This window comes from Lutra lutra, chromosome X, assembly GCF_902655055.1.
Source record: "Lutra lutra chromosome X, mLutLut1.2, whole genome shotgun sequence".
In the NCBI taxonomy this organism is placed as follows: Eukaryota; Metazoa; Chordata; class Mammalia; order Carnivora; family Mustelidae; genus Lutra; species Lutra lutra.
This window is the reverse complement of record NC_062296.1, coordinates 84062437-84082151: the sequence shown is the minus strand read 5'-3', so window position 1 is coordinate 84082151 and position 19715 is coordinate 84062437. Positions and strand designations below refer to the sequence as shown.

General features: G+C 44.0%; 1 protein-coding gene across 5 annotated transcripts in view; it reads right to left on the bottom strand.

Annotated features, from left to right (window-relative positions):
- Positions 1-19715, bottom strand: part of SH3KBP1 (SH3 domain containing kinase binding protein 1) — a 340123-nt gene that overhangs the window by 129113 nt on the left and 191295 nt on the right. For 3 of the 5 annotated variants that reach the window (XM_047715298.1, XM_047715301.1, XM_047715299.1), the window contains exons 5-6: positions 17514-17643; positions 5609-5814 (exon numbers count right to left, since the gene is read on the bottom strand). In XM_047715298.1, the coding sequence (XP_047571254.1) occupies positions 5609-5814; positions 17514-17643 (336 nt within the window). Of the gene's footprint in view, positions 1-5608; positions 5815-9375; positions 9451-17513; positions 17644-19715 lie in introns of all 5 variants that reach the window. The other 2 variants (XM_047715300.1, XM_047715297.1) reach the window with 1 other exon arrangement.

Here is a 19715-nt window from a genome sequence, read left to right as displayed (position 1 = left end):
TAGAGTCAATGCAACCCCAATCAAAATCCCAAAGGTTTTTTGTTTGTTTGTTTGTTTGTTTTTTGGTGGGGGGAGATGACAAGCTGACTCTAAAATTTATATGAAAATACAAGGGGTCAAGAATAGCCCAGGAAATCCTGAAGAAGAGGAACAGTGATTGAGAACTTAAATTGCCAGGTATCAAGACTGACTATACAGCTACAGTAATTGAGGCAGTATAGAATAAGTGCAAGGACAAATATAGACCAACAGAACAGAGTCCAGAAACAGACTAACACATAGATAGCCACTTAAATTATGACAAAGGTGATAAAGGCTGTGCAGTGCAGAAAGGATGATCTTTTCAATACTGGATGAAATGGATATCCATACTGAAAACAAAAAGCAAAAGTATTATTTTGATTCCCCATCCACTGACTCATCTTATTAACTGATTTAGAACCTAGACTGTAGGGGCAGTGGGGAGCTTACTGGGAGAGCCAACATAAGTTTCTGTTAACCTCACTCCTCAATTTTAGTCACCCTGTCTTCTGTAATCCACTCCTCCCACTGTAAATTGGAATACTTTCTCTAAACCACCTACCTGACTGTATCACTCTCTTGGTGAAAATAGCTCCCCACTGATAGCTCCTCACTGCCTTTAAGATCAAGTCCAAACTCCTTAACAAGTCACCAGGCCTTTCCTGATCTAGGCCCTGCTTCTTCTCTATTCTCACCTTTCCCCACTTCCTGCTAAAGCCTCAACACATGTTCTGTGCTATTTTAATTCCCCTTCAAGACATGTTGCTCTTCTCACCTTGATAACTCTATGCTCCTTGGCTTAATGAATGTCTACTGGACACCATGGTTCTCAGCCTAAACATTACTTCTTGTGGGCCTAAGAGCATTACTTCCTACAGGAAGTCTAAACATTACTTCCTGAAGGAAGGAGGTACACACACTCATACAGGAGCACTCATTCTCCAGTGTCCCTCACAACTCATCACTTCCTATTATGCCCAAGGGCTCCTACAGCTCAGCACTGTGTTCTCAAAGTGATCTCAACTTGTGGCATGTCCTACACTGTATTATTACAGCTTATTTACTTTTCTGCAGCTCCCTGAGAGCAGTGACCCAGTCTTATTTACCACTGTGTCCCCAGTGCTGAACACAGAGTCAGTACTCAATAAATACTAGTTGAGATGAGTTACATTTATAATTTCAGAGTATTTTCTGTTATATAACATTTTTTAAAAATCTTACGAGGTGGGACAGGTATACAGAGTATTCCCATTTTACATATGGCCTCATTGAGGTTAAGTGATTTTGTCAGGGTCAGTGAGCTAGGACAATGGTACCATCCCCTTATAATCTTATGATATTCAACTTGGTTCATCTTTAGACACACTGTATTTTCTATTATTTTAATACAACACATACTTAACTCTGGGCTTAGTTTAAATGTTATATTTTTTCCCAAGGTTCTTCTTTATTTCTTTAACCTTTTATCAAGGGAAATTTGCAATATATAAAAAGAGAGTATGGGGTGCTGATCCCATATGTATACACCATTCAGTTTCAACAATTATCAACTCATGACCAATCTTGTTTCCTTTGTGCCCTACACACTCTTCTATCTTCCAAATTACTGGAAGCAAAATCCCAGACATTAAATAATTTCATCTGTAAATGGTGCATCAAACAAATCACTCACAATGATAAAAGGACTCATAAACGGGGTCCTTCCTTATAGCTCAGTAAATTGAGAGGCAAGACTACTCACTATGCCCCTATTGTTGGGGTCAGGGAGAGTTACATAGTATCTGTACTGGTATAATTACCAGCATTTAGTCACTCGGGTTAGGCTGGTATGGATTAGAACATAGGGAAAACAAGCACAGAATTTTCTAGTGACAGAGAAAAGTGGATCCCAAAACTTCCCAACTTGAATGAAAAATATAATATGCTTGCAGTTGTTAAAAATTACCAGATTCCTTTTTTTTTTTTTTTCCCCTTCACCCAAATTATCAAACCAGCCATCTCGGAAGGCCAACTGCCCAGCCTACATAGAAGACCACCTGGGTCTCACCTAACAAATACTGTCACATGAGATCCAATTTGTGCTTCCGTAAAACCAAACCTGCGCGCTCAATTCTCAAAGGAAGCTTCCTTCCACAAACACAAATCCTGGACACAAAACCATCTCAACAGTGACAAGAACCAGGTTGTGCACTAGTAAAACATTATCGCACTCATCAGCTCTCGTTCCGTAAATCTATGCCACCATCCATAGTGCCAATGACAGGGGTGGAGATAGTTTCGAGTCCTCTTAAATGCTGTAAAAAATTGTCCACAGCCAGTAAAGCAAGCTGGGCAGTTGACGTTTTCCCCAGAGGCTTCACAACGAGGAGAGGGTTAGGACTGCTGCCAGCACATGGTTTCCTTCTGCAAACAAATCATGAATCAAGACGCACACACATGCACATGCACATATATATTACTCTGATGACGTTAACGTGTCATGTCTCTAAGACCAATACAGTAAATCTCTGCTTCACAAAAACACAGCGAACCACACAGCCGCTATATTTCCAACTATATAACTGTTACATTCTCCCACCCAGTCCCCTCATTTTATAGAGGTCTGTAATGTCGGGAGTGCTATGTTGATACAGTTTTGATAGTACCTGTACATCTAATACTTACTGAACACCTAACCTACCGTGTGCCGCCCGTGTTCTAAGCGCAGAACACAGATCAGGGAATAAAATAAATGATGATCATGATAAAAATGACTATTACGTTAAAAAGGGTTGCAGGCTAAGGAAACCAAGAAATGCAGCACAAGTGAGCCGGACAGGCCAAGAGGGCAGGTTTTAGAATGAGTGCACCAGGGCAGGGCTCACTGAAAAGGTCAAGTCTGAGCAAAGTATGGGGAGAAGAGGCAGAAGAGGCAGAAGAGGCAGGCAGCCAGCGGACAGGTGGAGCAGGTGTCTACCCAGAGGTACCCAGAGGGAAGCATTGTGAGAAAGGGCCCCAGGTGGGAGAGTGCTTGGCATGTTTAAGGGAAAGTGAGGGGCCGGGACAGAGTAAGCAAGGGGAGAAGGTGAGGCGGAAGGCCGGGTGGTAAAGGAGCCTAGTCACTTTGGCCTGAGGGCCTGGGGCAGGCCTTTCACTCTGGTTCTCAGGGGAGCCTCTGCAGGGACATGAGCAGAGGAGCACCATGACTGGACTTGGGCGTTCGAAGGATCACCCTGGCTTCACTGTGAAGATGAGACTCTAGGGGGAAGGGGAGAAGCAGGAAGCCCTATTAAGAGGCCAGTGAGTCAGGCGAGAGAGCAGGGGAGCAGCGAAGGGGAGCGGGGTAGTGGGTGTCTGACGTTCAGGGGCAGTGGAGCTGATGGAGTCACTTGATGGGTGGGGCGTGGATTGTGAGAGAAGGAGAAGTCAGGGAAAACCCCAAGGCTTTAGTCCTGCTGTGCAGGAGCGGGAGTGGCATTGCCTTCCCCGAGATGGGGAAGGCTGTGGGCAGAGTGGTTCGAGGGGAATGAGGAGGAGTTCAGGGTTGGGCAAGCTAGTAAGAATTTAAGATTGTCAGGTGGAGATGTGCAAGTCGGCAGCTGGGCACGCGGCCCTGGGGTTCGGAGAAGTGGGCTGAGATCCAAACTCAGGGGTGTTACATGTGACGCTACCCAATTTACTATTGTGCTTAAAACAAATATTCATAGCAATAGGCAAAAGTCACACACACAGACACCCGCGCGCACACACACACACACACACACACACGCACGCGCACATACACATGATGTCCTACGCAGAGAAGAATATAAGACCAAGAATCATAAAGCAAACAAAAGGCATTAACTGCTTGTTGATTGAGTCAATGGTCACATTCATTTCAACCAGTTGAGTAAAATGAAGAAGAACTACATCCATTGTTTCTTCCCAAGATGGGGACTTGTTCTTTTGTAAATAGTTACAGGAATCTGAAAGCAATCATGTGATGGAGAAATGGGTTCGCAAGCTGGGATACCAACTAGATAGCTTTCAGATCTCAAGAGGTATCATAGGCTGCTTACTGAAAAAAACAAAGCTGGCTCAGATAAGCTGCAGCGAAAGGAGAATGCAAATGGAACATTCTTTCACGTCTAAGTCTCTGCCCCTTCCTGCCTTTTCCATCTCTAGGGGTCTTAAGTGTCCCAAAGTTTCCTTTCCAGATTCTAATGCACGATGACACCAGTCAAGGTTGCTGGGGGCTGGGGGAAAGAGGCAGCTAGAAGTTCTACAGCTGTGGAAGGTGATGCAACTTTTAAAAAATTCATCTGAAAAATGAAAAACATGTAAAAGCCACTGATAAACCTGCGTTAGAGATGCTGCCACTGCCCAATCCCCTGAGCCTACTGGCATAAACATCAAAAGTTTCAGCACTAAATCAAATTAACAAACATTCCTTAAGCACAGCACGGGTGTAGCTTATTATAATCTGGAAAATTCCACAGTATTTCTCAAGTCCTAAGTGAAGCTATGGTGCTCAGAAATGTACCACAGTAGATGTCACTGACAGCCACAAGCTCGATGGCTCTGGGTGTGTTGCTGTAGCAACCGCGTACTCAGCAGGAACACACTGTCTGTCTCTCGCAACCCAGAACCAGAGAGGTAGAAGAAAACAGCCAGCTTCCTGATGGTAGCGACGCAGGGAGTCACAGCACGGCCCAGCTCCATCCTACACACATGCGGGAGATTTCCTTTCAGTGGACTAGAAATCATTCCCACCTAACTCCTAGAGAAAAAACCCACAGAACTCCTTTGGTCTAGTGCAGAACCAGTCAACCCAACCAGGCCCGAAGCACTAAAGAAACGGACAAGGAGAAGTAATAGATCGGTCTGTGCTCGAAAGTGTCATGGTCATGTGTTTAGCTGGGTCCAGGCATGAGGGCCTTTTCGGGGGCGGGGGGAGGGTGTCGTGGTGGAGGGGAATGGAGAAGCGCAGGACCATTTGAAAAGTCATACCTGTAAGGTTTTATAGGCGAGATAAACACGACACCAGGCGAGATGGGTGCAAGGCAAGATTTATTAAAGGTGCTCTCCAGCGAAGTTTCAGGGCTCAGGAGAAGGGGAGCCAGGAAAGTTGCGCCAGGAGGAGGTGGGCACCCTCGGGGGAGGTTCTGCGACTCTGGAAAGCAGAGTGGGGGAAGTCGTGCTGGGAGGGAGTTGGCGGGGGTCTGTTATCTGTTTCCTGCATAGGTATCGGGTTACCTATGGAGCCGTGACCTGGGCATACATCCTTTTGGCGGGAGAGTCAAGGGTGAAGGAAAGGTGGGGGAGGAGGCTGGAAGATGGCAGGACCTGGTGGTCATTTCTATTGTTCCTCCTGCACTCCCGGAGCCTGCTGACCCAACAATACCGAGACGCATTCCACGGAGAGGTCAGTAAGAAGAGTAGACGCAAACCAGAGCATGAGACTTTCCAGAAGCACAGAAGGAGAGCCTCAAAGGGGAGAAGGCAAACAGCTAGCCTGTGAGGATGCCGACACCCCAGAAGAGGCACAAGAAGTCTCAGATGCCCTACACAGGACTTTTGGGTACCGCACACTGTGTTGAAATAAAACAGAAACTGTCAAACCTACCTTCTCCACCGGTAGAAAGTCATTCTCTACTTCAATCGACCTCGGTCTTAGTTTTATTGGTTTGTCTTTGAATATATCTCCAAAGCCCACTCCCTTAACTTTCTTCGGCTGGATTGCTGCAGTCGCGACTGTCCCGTTGGCACCTTCGGACTTGGTACTGCTTGAGTCGCCCCCGTCACTCTCGGAGCCTGTGGTTTCCCTTAAACCTGTCAAGAGTGGGGACGGGGAGAGAAAGAGCTCAGAAATCGGCCGTAGCCGCGAAGCGCCTCCCAGCCAGCCAGGAGCCACCTCTCAAAGTGTTACTGGGCACAGGGCAACCTGCACTGGGGCTTTCCATTTCATGTGTTGAATACATTGCGTCTGGGTGGCTCTGAGTTTTATTTGACTTCCCCACCACCAGCCTTTAATTTAAAGAAGTGAGTCAAGATTCTTAAAAAAAAAAAAAAAGATCTAATTTCAAAGCAGATCTCTGTGTAAGTGTGACATTTCACCACTCTTCAACCGGAGCCGGATTCTGATACAAACTTGTTTTGCCACAGTCTGGGTGCGGCAACCACCCTTCCCACCCTGTCCTCGCCTCCCCACCCCGCCCGTACCACATACTGTACCTCCAATGTCTATGACTCATGGCAATTAGCAATTAGCAATGAAAGTAACATTTCCTAAAGGGAAACTGTAAAGCTAAAAGCCATTTAAACAAATTAGCAATTAAAGAAACCACACAAAATTATGACTGCCAAAGAATTAAATCTCTTTGGATGGCTTCACAAGGAATAAATGCATGCAGACATGTTTCTCTAGGAAAGCATTAAACCAAACTTGACACTGAGACGCTTTCACTGGCGAGATGACTGTGGTTGTTAAAGAGGGAAAGGAAGCTGCTCTCGGAGGCTAGCTCTTTTTTCCTCCTTCAATGCCATCATTTCCCCAAAGGTGAATCCCTTTCCAAAGAAGAATACTGGGGACATGACACCCTTCCTTTGACTTCTTGTGGCATGTGTTGGAAGTCATCAAATAGTTATCAGTAAGACAGCATGAACACTTACCTCCCAGATTCTTTTTTCCCCAGGCTCTGCCCACAATCATGTTCCTAAAAGGAAGAGCCTATTTGTTTCTAGTTAATTTCGGGGTATACACTCTTACTTTGAAAGTCAGTGCATTAGGCCATCAAAGGGCAGGATTCAGAGGATATCTTAGGGAAAACTAGTTTGCCATTCAATCTGTCTGTAAAGCCTCTAGATGTGTAGTAGTACAGCTCCTGAACATTTACTGTATATCCCCTGATGACAACGATGTCCTCGATGAAAGCACATCATCGAATTTTGTTCCGTATTAGCCAATCGTGCACTACCCTTCTATCCGGAAGGTGGGTTCCTAGTACATAAGAACATACACCAAATAATTGCTCACATAAAATGTTATAAAATGTCGAAGTCATTCAAATAAAGAAGTCTCAGGGCAGGAAGGAACTGTTAAATGAAAACAGATAAAATATCAAAAGGTCATTATAAATTGCTAACAAGTTTCAAAATCAAATCCTTAAAATTAAAATAACGGCTGTGTTTGTTGCTGCTGCTGTTTTCAATAAAATGGCATTTATAGGCCAAAAAGGAAGGGGGGAGGAGGAAGATCCCCGGTATACATTTTAATTAAGTAAAGAACCGCACTTGTGAGCAAGAACGGAGGGCAGAGCAATGACGAGAGGCCTGCAGCAGTGGGGTCGGCTGCAATTTCTAGGACTGGATTTGAGTGTGCAAACATGGAGAACCCCCCTGGATTAGCTATCCATTCGTGTGTTTATTTGTTCATTGTTTTTAGAAATATCCCTGCTGGAGATACAATTTTGGAGTCTAAATATTGTGTCATTTCCCCTTTAACATGTTCTCATTTTGCCGTATGGATTCTTTCTATGTGATAAATGCCTCGTATATTCTTTTCTGGGTTGGAAAGAACCACTTGAGGGTGGAAAAAAGAAAGAGTTAGTGGAAAGAAACCATCACCGTCCTGCCCTCCCCACCACCACCACCAGCAGCAGCAGCAGCAGCAGAAGGAGGCAGGGCAAGTGTGCATCAGTTCTTCAGAGAGAGGAATCTGAAGGAGTCCTCTATCATTCCTCATTAGTCAGAACCATAATGTTTTCAGCCACTGCCATTCTGATTTCACCGAGCTTCTGGTTTCAGGGATTTGCTGCCTTCCGGGCTCCTCTTAATGACTTTCTGTTAATCACTGTGAGAAATGCTCTTCGCACTACACGGGGAGAGGGGGCAGTCATTCAGTCACATAAGCATGGACTGGGAAGGAAACACGCGGCAGATTTTTCTTCCAGACATTCTGGCAGCCTGCTTCTATCACTTTTAAAAATGCAAATTATATAGCTGAATATCTGGGTTGGTGAAATGACTCAAAATCTAGTTCCTTCCCTTTGGAGGGAAAGAAAGGTGACATTTCATGTCGACGGGGTGCTGCAGCTCTTAGCTACTGGTGCTCATCACACACGCTTTCCCGTAAACTGTCCCCATGTCATGCTCAGAATGCTAGGTGACACCCACAGGCAGTACAGCGCAGAGCGTTGTCTGTGGTCTGGGGCCAGGTCATGGAGGGGTTGTGACCGGTACAAAAGTGTGCACGCTTGGAAACGCTGGGCACCGGTATGACTTCAGACGGGTGGCCAGGGACTCATCTAGGTGACCAGGGGACAGACCAGTCCTGGCCTGTCAAACGCCCGTGGTAAGATGCAGACGGCACACGGCATGCGTAGTAAAGTCACGTACAGCAAGACCAGCTCTCCGTCCATGGGGGGGGGGGGGACGGAAATAAAAACAAGCTTCACCACAGACGGTGTGAGAAGCATGGCTCTGGCGTTCACATCTGAACCTCCTCTTCCGCTACTTCTGCGGACACAGGGTGTGTGCCTACGTGTACCTGCACAGGATGGAGGAGGCTCCGCCTTCCAGGTGACAAAAGGACAAAGCCTCAAGCTTTCTCCGCTCCACGGCCGGCCGAATGACATCACAAATTACACTTGTGTGTAATTTACCATAATATTCCAGCACGGATCAATTCAGATCTGTGAGCCATTTTTGTTGATTTGAAATTTAGAACTCACGTATCTAGTGCTATTCAGCGGCAGGAACCATTCTAAGAGCTTCATGAAACTCGTTCATTAATCTCATTCATGTCCTTTCCCCTCAACTTTTGGCAGCTTTATCTCACAACACAAAAGGCTACACGTGGGTCCTGCCAAAAGAAGTCTATCGTGCGGTGACTAGCAGAATGAGCAGAGCAGAACGCCATTGCTGGCATGGGCTTTCATGCCACATTCTTATTTCTTTGAACAACACAAGGAAGAAATGGTTTATTGGCTTCTCGCGAGCCACTCAGGAAAAGCAGTAACCAGGAGAGGTTGACGTCTCCACGGGAAGCCACCTTATGCCACCCCAGAAGCCCAGAGATACCGGTACAAGGACGTATGCCATGACAAATGCCACCGGTCCCTTCTCCGCACGCATGGTTCATGCACGCATGTTACACACATGGCAGAGGCACAAAGCAAACAAGAAAGCGCCAGGGCTGGTGACGAGGGTGCTCCCGTAGCACGCACCAAGGAGACAGCACTTATTCGGGGAAATAAGTCCATGTCCTTGGATCAGAAATTCACACAGACACTTGGCAGAAGCATGAGCAGCTCAGGAAAGTGCGGCCGAGTCAAGAACCACAAGTACCGGATGGTAACTTTACAATTGCCTCCTGCCGTTAAGGTCACTCACTGTAATAGCGTCTGTGGCCCTCCGTCTTTCCCGGTGCAGCTCGGTACAGAATTGTCCCTTCAAAGGTAGTCTTTCCTGACAGTGAATGGAGAGAAGAGAAGGGGAGAGAAAAACAAGAGGAGGGAAGGGGGAGCAAATGATGGCAAAAGAAGGAAGAGGGAGAGTCTTTAACTGAACTTGCCTTCAATGAATCCGCTGTAAGAGTTTTATCGGCAAATTAATTAGAGACCATTAGGCAGAATTTAAGAATGTTATAGAATGAGCCCCAAGTCCCCACGCAACCACGATGGCAATGAGCACCCAGAAGAGCTGCTTCTGCAGCTAACTGGCATGTAGAGTACGCCCAATTTAAACCTGGAAGCCATTTCCACATTTTAACTCAAGAAAAGGAAAACCTCAATTAACCAGAGGACAGCAATTAATTGGATTCCTTGAGGAACTCAATTGTACAGGGCAAACTCCCCTTTGGAGAGTATGACCCGTGTGTAATATAGATTTAGGCCCATTATCTTTTATCTTCTACCCCTAGGGCCCTGTATAATACAAAATGATATACATGACCATATATGACCCCAAGATTCTCGACAAGGCACAGAATTCTCTTTACAGATTTTGCCCTTTGTACCTTTCAGCAAGAAAAGGTACTAATATGCTGGGGGGTGGTTCATCAATGAGTATTGAAGCCAATACGGTCCACGTAGATGTAAGGGGTTTTCTTCTTAGCAATGAGGACAGCAGAAAACCCTATTTCTTGAAACACCTTAATTGAGCTTGTGCCTTATCAGTCATGAGACTGTACTTAAGCATGAGGACATAGGACTCACCCACTGTCAAATGTCAAATTATCTCTATTTTGTTGTTACAAGCAGAGGTTATCAAGAGCATAGGACTGGACACACAGTGAAAGCCCAAATTTCTCGGGAATTTTAAGTACAGAAAATATATACACACTGTCCTAGTTTGAGTACACACATACACACACACACACACACCTTACAGAGAATACCATGGGCAGGTAAAATGGTCTGCTAAAGGCAAACTCAATTAATAAATGCATTACTCTTCATTACCCAACAAACAGGTTCTCTTATGGCTTATGAGCTAACTATCAAACTAGAGGCCAGTCATACAGCTCACTCAGAGTAAGTCTGAGGAGGGAAAGGCAGGCTACGTTTACAGAGGAGCTGAGAGGGAGGGAGCAACTTGTCTCACTTCTTAGAACGTTCTTTAGGAAAATGGAAAACTCAAGTCAGCTTCTGGCCCATGTCACTCCTGAGACATGAAGAGAACTGTGAATGACCAGATGGACAACTGAAGTGCCATCAGGCATTTCCCACGTCCTTGTCCTACAGGCATGGTGGGATACCCTCGTTCTGAAATCTGCCCTTTTTGACAAATGTGCTGTGCTCCTTCCAATTAAAGGAAAAACCTAGATGTTCAAAACCACCAGCTACATAAGAATCATCCAGAGAGACAATAAAGTGTTCCAAAGATTCTTGAGAACTTTGATGACAAAAAGAAAAAAAGGAGCAAATAACAGCAGCTTGTTTTATTTGGGTAATTTTTATTCTGCTTCACTTTGGTCACCAAGGTGACATTATTCCTAAGGAACGCAGAAGTTTTGCAAGTGAGGCCCTCCCACACTAAACAGCGGGGGTCCTCTCAGTGTCAGAAAAAGGAAGTGGAAGAAGAATCAGTATTTTGATAAAGTCCCTCCAAGTACAACAGCACCTCCCTGTGTTCTTCCCCAGGGCCAAGTCTGAAGATCACTGAGGGAGAACACAGCTCTGATGTCTCTGAACGGCCAGGCGTGGGTGCAAAGACCTGGTCCACTGGCAGCAGAGTGACAGGAAATGGAACCTGGGCCGCAGGTGAGTGAGGACACACACATTCTATCTAAAGCGCAAAAGAGACGGGTGCTTGGAAAGTTCATGAATATGAGTGCTGTTTATTCCATTGGAAGAGATATACTCTCTACTATCACTATTAAGTACTAATACCTGAAGGCAGCAAACACTCTAGAAGGGAAGAATTTTAGAATTCCAACAGAAAATTATATGCTTACCCGAGCATCTAATTTTGCCTTAAACTGTTTCATCAATTTGCTAATTGCTCTTCAATGCTAATAGAAGGTCATATACAAAACAAATACAGTCTAATATTAAAAGGAACAAAATGCGCAAAATAAAAAAAAATCTTTATCTTATGACTAATGAAATATAATACTTCTATATCATGAAAGTGGTTTGCCCCAAGTTTTAAAAGGCCATTTCCATCTTTGTTGTAGCTTGACAAGTCACTAAAGCTTCAGAATCTAAAATTCCAAGACAAGGAATTAGGAAAACAACAAAGTCAATTCAAACCGAAATCTCCTGGTTATTAACGGTTATAGAAAGAAAATGCAAATTTTGTCCCTCTGAAAATTATGGAGAATAATTGAAAAAGTTTCTGTAGCTGATTTTTTTTAAGCCAAAGGAATACTTTTTTGTTTTACAACAATTACTTTAGAATCTGAGATATTCAGTAATATTTAAAAAGAAGTTAGAAATGAAAGAAATGGGGTGCCTGGGTGGCTCAGTCGGTTAAAGCCTCTGCCTTCGGCTCAGGTCATGATCTTAGAGTCCTGGGATCGAGCCCTGCATTGGGCTCTCTGCTCAGCAGGGAGCCTGCTTCCTCCTCTCTCTCTGCCTGCCTCTCTGCCTACTTGTGATCTCTGTCAAATAAATAAATAAAATCTTAAAAAAAAAAAGAAATGAAAGAAACATTTATGTCTTAAATGTGAAGGAAAATTTGTCTGAAAAACAGTAACATCTGGATTTACCTCAGCATGCAAATAAATCTTATGGATTCAGGATATTCTCTGATTATACCTTAATATAATATCAGTATAATTAATGAACTGCAATAATAAGTAGAAATAATCTAAACTCTACTCAAATTTGAAATTTGTCAGATGCTCTGTGAAATGGTAAACTGCAGGCCAGAATAAAGGCAATACCAAAGTGTGTGTGAAAAGCCTGCATGTAATTGTGGCCTTGTCACTCATAAGCCATGCCACATCCAGGACTCAGTTTCACTGGACTTTAGGGTTCTTATCTGAAACCAGGCTGGAAGATCTCTGAATGCCTTTCCATTCCTAATGTAAGATTCTCCCTACACTATTATTACAACCTCTTGGATGTTTTCTTTTTTAAAAACATAATTAAAAAAAAACCCTAATTTATTCAAAATTTTTCACCATTGGTCTACTACATGGGAGCCCATTGCATTCTTTTAAAGAAAATTCCTTGTTGGTGTCATTTTGCAAGTCCCAGCAGATCTGGATGAGAATCATCGGTGGCTGCTAACATTCAAAAAGAAAGACAGCTAGACATTATGAGCCTCCATATAGATGATACACCACCATCTATGACATTTTAGGGAATATATACGAATATATACATATATTTCAAACCTCAATTTAATCAAGCCCCTGGATGTGATTATCAATATATACGAACACAGAGTCAAGAGTATAAAAGAGATGAAATCAGCAAAGACAGATGGTGGGAAGTTAACGGACAAAGGACCTCAGTTTGGTCAGTAAAAAATTAAAAGGGAGGAGCACCTGGGTGGCTCAGTCAGTTAAGACTTCGGCTCAGGTCATGATCTCAGGGTCCTGGGATTGAGCCCCAGGTCAGGTTCTCTCTTAGCAGGGAGTCTGCTTCTCCCTCTCCCACAACCTGCCACTCCCCTTGTTTGTACTCTCTCTCCAGCAAAGAAATAAATTAATTAAAAAAAAATTACAAGAGAAACTGGATACATGGAGGAATCTATAGATTTAGAAAGACTTGCAACACATTTAATTATCATCAGATACAAGCCACAATGCATGCACCCCCTCTGAATGCACATTCAAAGTAACAACAAACTATATTAAAAATAGAAGACTATGGGGCGCCTGTCGGGCTCAGTCAGTAGAGCATCCGACTCTTGATCAAGTCATGAGTTCAGGCCCCATGTTGGGTGTAGAGATCACTTAATAAAACTTCAAACAAAATAGAACACTATGAGGGGAAAGTAAACACTGACTGTATATTTAATTACACTGAGGAACTGCCATTACTATTTTTTTTGGTGTGATAAGGATTTTAATACCCCCCCTTTTATTGACACATATTGAAATATTCATGGCTGAAATTATATGCTATGTGGAGTTTGCTTCAGAATAACATGGGGGAGGACAGGGCCGTGATATAATTGCAATGGAGTAGCCATAGGCTAATGGATGTTGAAGCTGGGTGCTGAGACCACCAGGACTTCATTACACTATTCTCTTGACTTGTGTATTTGTTAGAAATTCTCTATAATAAAAACCTCTGTGAAAAAGTACCTTTAATATTCCATAAATTGTATAAAATACAATAGTGTTTTCAAATTCAAACATGGAACAAAATGTTTCTGCTACTACATAGCTATGAATGTTCTCGTCTGAGGCAAAAGGTTTAAATCAACGTTTCAACCAATACAATTGCTGTAATTCTTTCCTTGACAGATTAGACTACCCTGAACAAAGATCTAAAGTTCAGAGATTTTCATAACCAACCGCCATATATAAAAATACATCAGGGTAAAAGAAAAGCAAGTTCAAGGAATTTGCACCTGTCATTCAAAGATCAAAATGCCACCTTAGAGTAAGAAAGGATTCAGCAAGTGCTTATTGAACACCTGCCACGTGTCAAGCCGTCTGGGCACACTTCCTTAGAAATATAATGCCAGGTTTTTTGTATTACATTCATTCATCGGTTGACAAAATTCAACTTAATAACTATGCTCAAATACTTTCCAGAAATAGAAATGTGAAGAGTACAAATACCAAATAATTATGTGCACATATAGGGGTGTGTGTGTGTGTGTGTGTGTGTGTGTGTGTGTACAACAAAGATATATACAAGGATACAATGTATACAAAGTTTTCTTTATATGTACCAGGACACAGATTTTACCTATCTTAAAAAACTCAGCCTGATGTCTAGTAGCGTTTAAATTAAGAGGATTTTTTATATGAAGCCACAAGGCTCTCTAAAAGTTACCAAAATGGCATAAACATTAGGAATACTAAGTGGACTGGTCTAACAGAGACCTTGATTAAGTACAGTTTAGCTCGTACCAGTGTAAAAACCTAGATTTCTTTTGTGCATGAACTACCTTTGTCTTTCTCAGTTTTATGATAGAAGTAAATAGGTATTTCCTACAGTTATACAAGATGTTATCCTTGGGGAAAACTGGATGAGCAGTACATGGGATCTCTCTGTACAGTCCTGGGTTTGTTGTTGTTGTTTTTTCAACTTCCTGGGACTCTATAATTCCTTTAAAATTAAAAAAAATTTAAAGTAAAGCATACTGAAACTACTGATGGCATTCTCTACGAATAGGGAATAAACAGAATCATTCTAAAACCAAAGCTTCTGTTTAGACAAATCCTACTAGTACACCTCCCTTCTGTACGTGATCTGGGCTGCATTTTATACATTCTACCATCCTGACAGACATTGTATCATCAGAGTGTAAAGCTATGGAAAAGCCTGAATGCTGAGAGATGCTATTTCTCTTTCAGGGGATTACTTCTATTCAGCAAGCCCCGGGGACATTATAATCACATCTGCTTTTGTATGAAGTCCTTGGTGACCGCCATTGTTCCCACAACCCAGTAGGACTGGCCTTTCCACCTTTTTCCTCAGACACTCATGGAGCACCTGGGGCACCTTCGTGAACTTCCGGTTTGTGTACTCCCTTTCTGTAATGTGAGCTCACTGATGGCAGGGACTTTGTATCTTCAGTGTCTTGTGGAATATCTCAGTAACAACAGGGGCTCAGCAAAGGTTGAATGAATGAGGAATAGAAGAAAAGAAGGAAGGAAGGAAGGAAAGAAGGGTGGGAGGGAGGATATGAGTAGACAGATGGAGAGATGGAGAGATGGGCCCTCTTGTCCTTAACCATATATACAGGAAGACTGCCAAGGCCATGTAGTTTTTTCAGAATCATCCTCTTTGTTAGGAGACAATGCCTCTTCAGGAACCTCAAAATCCCTCAATAAGGGACAGGTTCTGTGGTAACTTAACATGGCTGCTGAAACTTTTGGGCTCTCCTAGTTCTGAAATGGAGGGCTTTTAACTGAATGAGTGTTGGTGGAACACCTTTCTAAGAAAAGCAGCCCCTTCTGAACATGTGAAGGAAGGCTAAGTGCCCAGTGAGACCATTCCACTCAGTTTCCTAACCTCCTGTCCCAGAAATTCCAGCACCATGCACTTTGAGCCAAGGGGGGCAGGCAGGCTCGAAGGTCCGTATTAAATTAGAGCAAGAGGAGGCAGTTTATTTCAATAGTTTCAAAATACAGAAGGCACTATTTCTTTGCCCCTCCTGCTGTGAAAGCATAGCTAACATGGCAGAACACCGAGAAGTCAAGGTTCTCCCAGAGAGGTTGTCCCATACCTCTCTAGATCTCCTTTTCTGCATCGGTAAAGGAATCTCAAAGTAATTTCCACAGGCAGAGACAAAATGCTTCAGTGAGCAGGTTACCAATCAGTGTACATCAGCCTCAACATACAAACTGGTTATATTCCAAGAGTTTATCATGATTAACAATGAAAGTGACCATTTATGTACAGCCTCATATGGGTGAGATGATTTATATACATTACTGCTATTAGAACTCAGAATGCACTTCCCCACAGAAATAACGGTATGATGACCTGATTTGGTCCTCCCTCCAAGAAAGCCCATTTAATCCACAACACCCCTAAGGTAAAGTATTCTTATCATAGGACCCAATTACCAGGTACGGCACTATTCCCATGTATAAAAGGAGACACCAAGACAACTAGAATCGATGAGCAGTTCAGGACCTATAGCAACTCCCATTATCACAAGTTCAAGGACATTCACTGCCCTCCTGGCTGTACTCATTAGCCAGGCCATGTGAGTGGAGAATAACCTCACCCCAAGCCAGAGAAGGCAGCAGGGGCTCCAAGGTACTTCACTTGCTCCAAATCACCTCCCATATTTCCTCCCATAGACCCTTGGATGGAACCGAGTTCAGAGGTAGGGTCCCTGGCATTGGCAGTAGAGGGAGAGGGTACTGCTGAAGGCCGTGAGCCAACCAGCCAGAGCTGCTGTTTCTATGAAACAGGCCTGAGCTGCTGAGACCAAGTGAAGAAGGTCATCTGAGCACTTTTCCAGAAGTGGCTTTACCTCCAAACTAGGAGTCTGTCCATCGGACTACTGGTTAAATAAAAGAGACACATCTAACTTGGGAACACTGCTCTAGCCAGATTTTTCCAAACGGAAAAGAAAGATGTTTCAGTATTCTTTTGACAGCACAGAGTTTAGAAAGGGAGGTCTGCAACCCCAAAGAGTGCCGCGCCACCAGGACACAGTCGAGCCTCTTACGACATTCACGCCATGACCTCGGCTCAAGACGGCACAAGAGATACACAGACGCCCACGTGGGAAGTTGGGTTAGCGACTGGGAGAACAAAGTTTCCCGGTCCTGACCTTTTGCTCCATGAGCTGGAAAGGGCAGCAGAGAAGCTGGAGGGAGGAGAGCTTCAGGCCCTGGAGAAAGAAAGACCTGGAGTTCGTTCTCACCATCGCAGAAAGACACGCATGCTCACCAAGGTGGGGCTGGCCTCTCAGCTGTCTTGTCAAACTGGTAAGGAAACTGGCACGCAGTCGTCCCGAACACAGCACTTCTCACCACCAACGGTTTTTGTGTGTGTGCGTGTGCCATTTTCCTCCAAGTTCCTCAAAGGATGCTGAGAAATACAGTCTCATTTGGTTCATTTAAAAAATAATGATCCACTTGCAGTGAGAGAAGGGTATGGAAACAGTAATATGAGCCATAGGGGAATATTAAAATGGCACGAAGGCTGACGGTCACCTATCGAGAGATGGACAGCATCTGCCTGTGCACGCGTGAAGGTGTGCAGTTCGCACCTTTACAAGGATAACCCACTACACTGCAGGGGTGAAGGCAGCACAAGCAGAAGTGTACTCGTGAGCTTCTGTCGCCGTCCCCCAGCATGGGCTATAGAACAGCGGGGAGGCTGGAGCAGCACCCGCCGGTGCCCCCACCCCCCTTGCACAGGGGACTTCCTTACTTGACTTAGAGAGCTGCTCATCCTGAGAAATGCCCAGGTCATCCGACTCCCCCGACAGTTCCTTGATGAAGTTGGAAGGAAACATTCCAGTCTTTCCATTGAGAACGCCTTCCCACCATCCTTCTTCCACCTGCACAGACGCAAACAGAAGAACAGAGATGCAGAGCTCAGGTTAGACACTGTGGCTCCCAGTTTTCTCTCCCATCTGTATGGTGCACAGTGCAGAGCCCACACAGGGAGAGTGGGAGGACCCAAAGCTTACAAGCTGACTGGGAATGAGATCGCAGACCTCACAGAGTCTTGAGATTCAGACTCAGGAAGGTGGGGTGAGGGGTGGGAGGGGGGATTGAACCTGGGGGCCAAAAACACAAGTGGAAAGGAATTAACAATTTATGTTCACTAACGTCAGACTGACATTTGGCATTTCCTTTGGTCACAAAATGAAGATAAGACAGTCGTAGTAGAAGGACCCATGACTCGTTACCAAACAAATGATGGACATTTTCATATCACAGCACAGAAGCTGCGGGAATCTCAAGATACTGCTTGCCCCAAGGACTACTAGGAAGTGGTGGTAGTTACCACACCTGCTGGGGACCTTGTCATTTAATATATGCATTACAGAATTATTTATTAATTATAACAGGAAATCACACAGATTTTCATATCAAAATTTGCTTTTAAAATAGCTTGATAGCTATTTCAATGGTTCCCTTTTGTAATCCTGTATTTTAAGCATTTAAAACCATTATTTAACAAGTGACAGTGGCTTCCCTAGACTACCCAAACTAACTAGACAGCCTAACAAAAACAGGTAAGATGCCCTGAGCTAAGAACTCAATTGGAAGGTAGCAGGACTCCCTGCAGGTTTCAGAAGGCTTCTAGAGTACCCTGAGATGAAGCACAACAGGGTAAAGGGAGCGAGGGAGGGCAGCCGTACTGCAGTCCTCTGCGTAGGGGAGTGAGGGCCGGATTGGGAGCGGGGGAGCGGTGACAAGGGAGAAGGCAGGTATGCATCTGAAGGCCCTTTGAGGTAGTAACTGGTCTTGAGCTACCAATTAGCTGGGACAAGCAAGAGGAAGGTAAAAAGTCATCCCAAGATTTTATGATGGAACCACTCACAGAAGAGCAGAAGTCACAAGTCAGAACACTGAGGTGGCTTCTTGAAGGGAAATAACAGGACATTCTGAAAACAAGCACGTACTCGTGCTTATTACTCATGCCGTGCAATGTAACAGAAAGAGACCCTGAACGCTTGGACTTGTTTTTTTGTGTTTTGTTTTTTGTTTTTTGTTGTTGTTTTTTTTTACCACATGCTTATAACCCCAACTCAAACTGATAAATAGGATTTAACAGCTAAAACAATGAAAAAAGATAAAGAATATTAAAGTCAAAAAAGCCCAGTTCAAATCCTACTGAAGCTCAGCAGTTACATAACCTCATTCACATTTCCTACCAAAGGAACCCTGGCTCCTGTCTGTACAATGGGGATAACGCTACACTTGATCAGTGTTAGAGACAGATGTATTATGATTCCGTACTAGGGACACAAAACTGTACAGGACATGGTTTTTCCCTCCCTGAAGCAGATGACAATCTACCGAGGTAGAAAGGGCATGTGGTTAAAAGGGAGAGGATGGGTGGGACTAAAAACTAGCAATGGGAGGTAAATAGATGGGGAAAATGCCATGACTTAGCACAAACAAACTTGTTGCACAAAGTCAAGCTCACCCAGGTGGGGGACGCTACAGAAAGGCTTTGAGAAAAAAAGAAATCAAAAATTAAGGTTGGCCTTGAAGAGGAGAAATGGTAGATACATATAAGTAGGGCAGGGGGGCATGTTTGCGAGACACTCCAGAAAGGGGGAAGCTGACAGAACCTGTAGAATGGAGACAATCAGAATGGTGTCTGGAGCATTTGTGAGGGAGTTCACAGGAGGCAGGCTTGCGGAGTGGCAATTATATCTGCGTGATCACAGAATCTTCGGGAAAGAATCCAGACATCTATGAACAACTGTCCCAGTGACTATTCAATACCACATCGTGGCATTTAACAGCACTTCACTTGAAACCATTCCATGTTTCTATGCCGACTCAACCGATATGTGTTATTCTTTCAAGCAGCTTTTTATAGGATTAGGACAGTTGGGAAAATTCGCCATGAGCCTGAATAGAAATAGTCACTGGATTTGTGGTGGGGGAT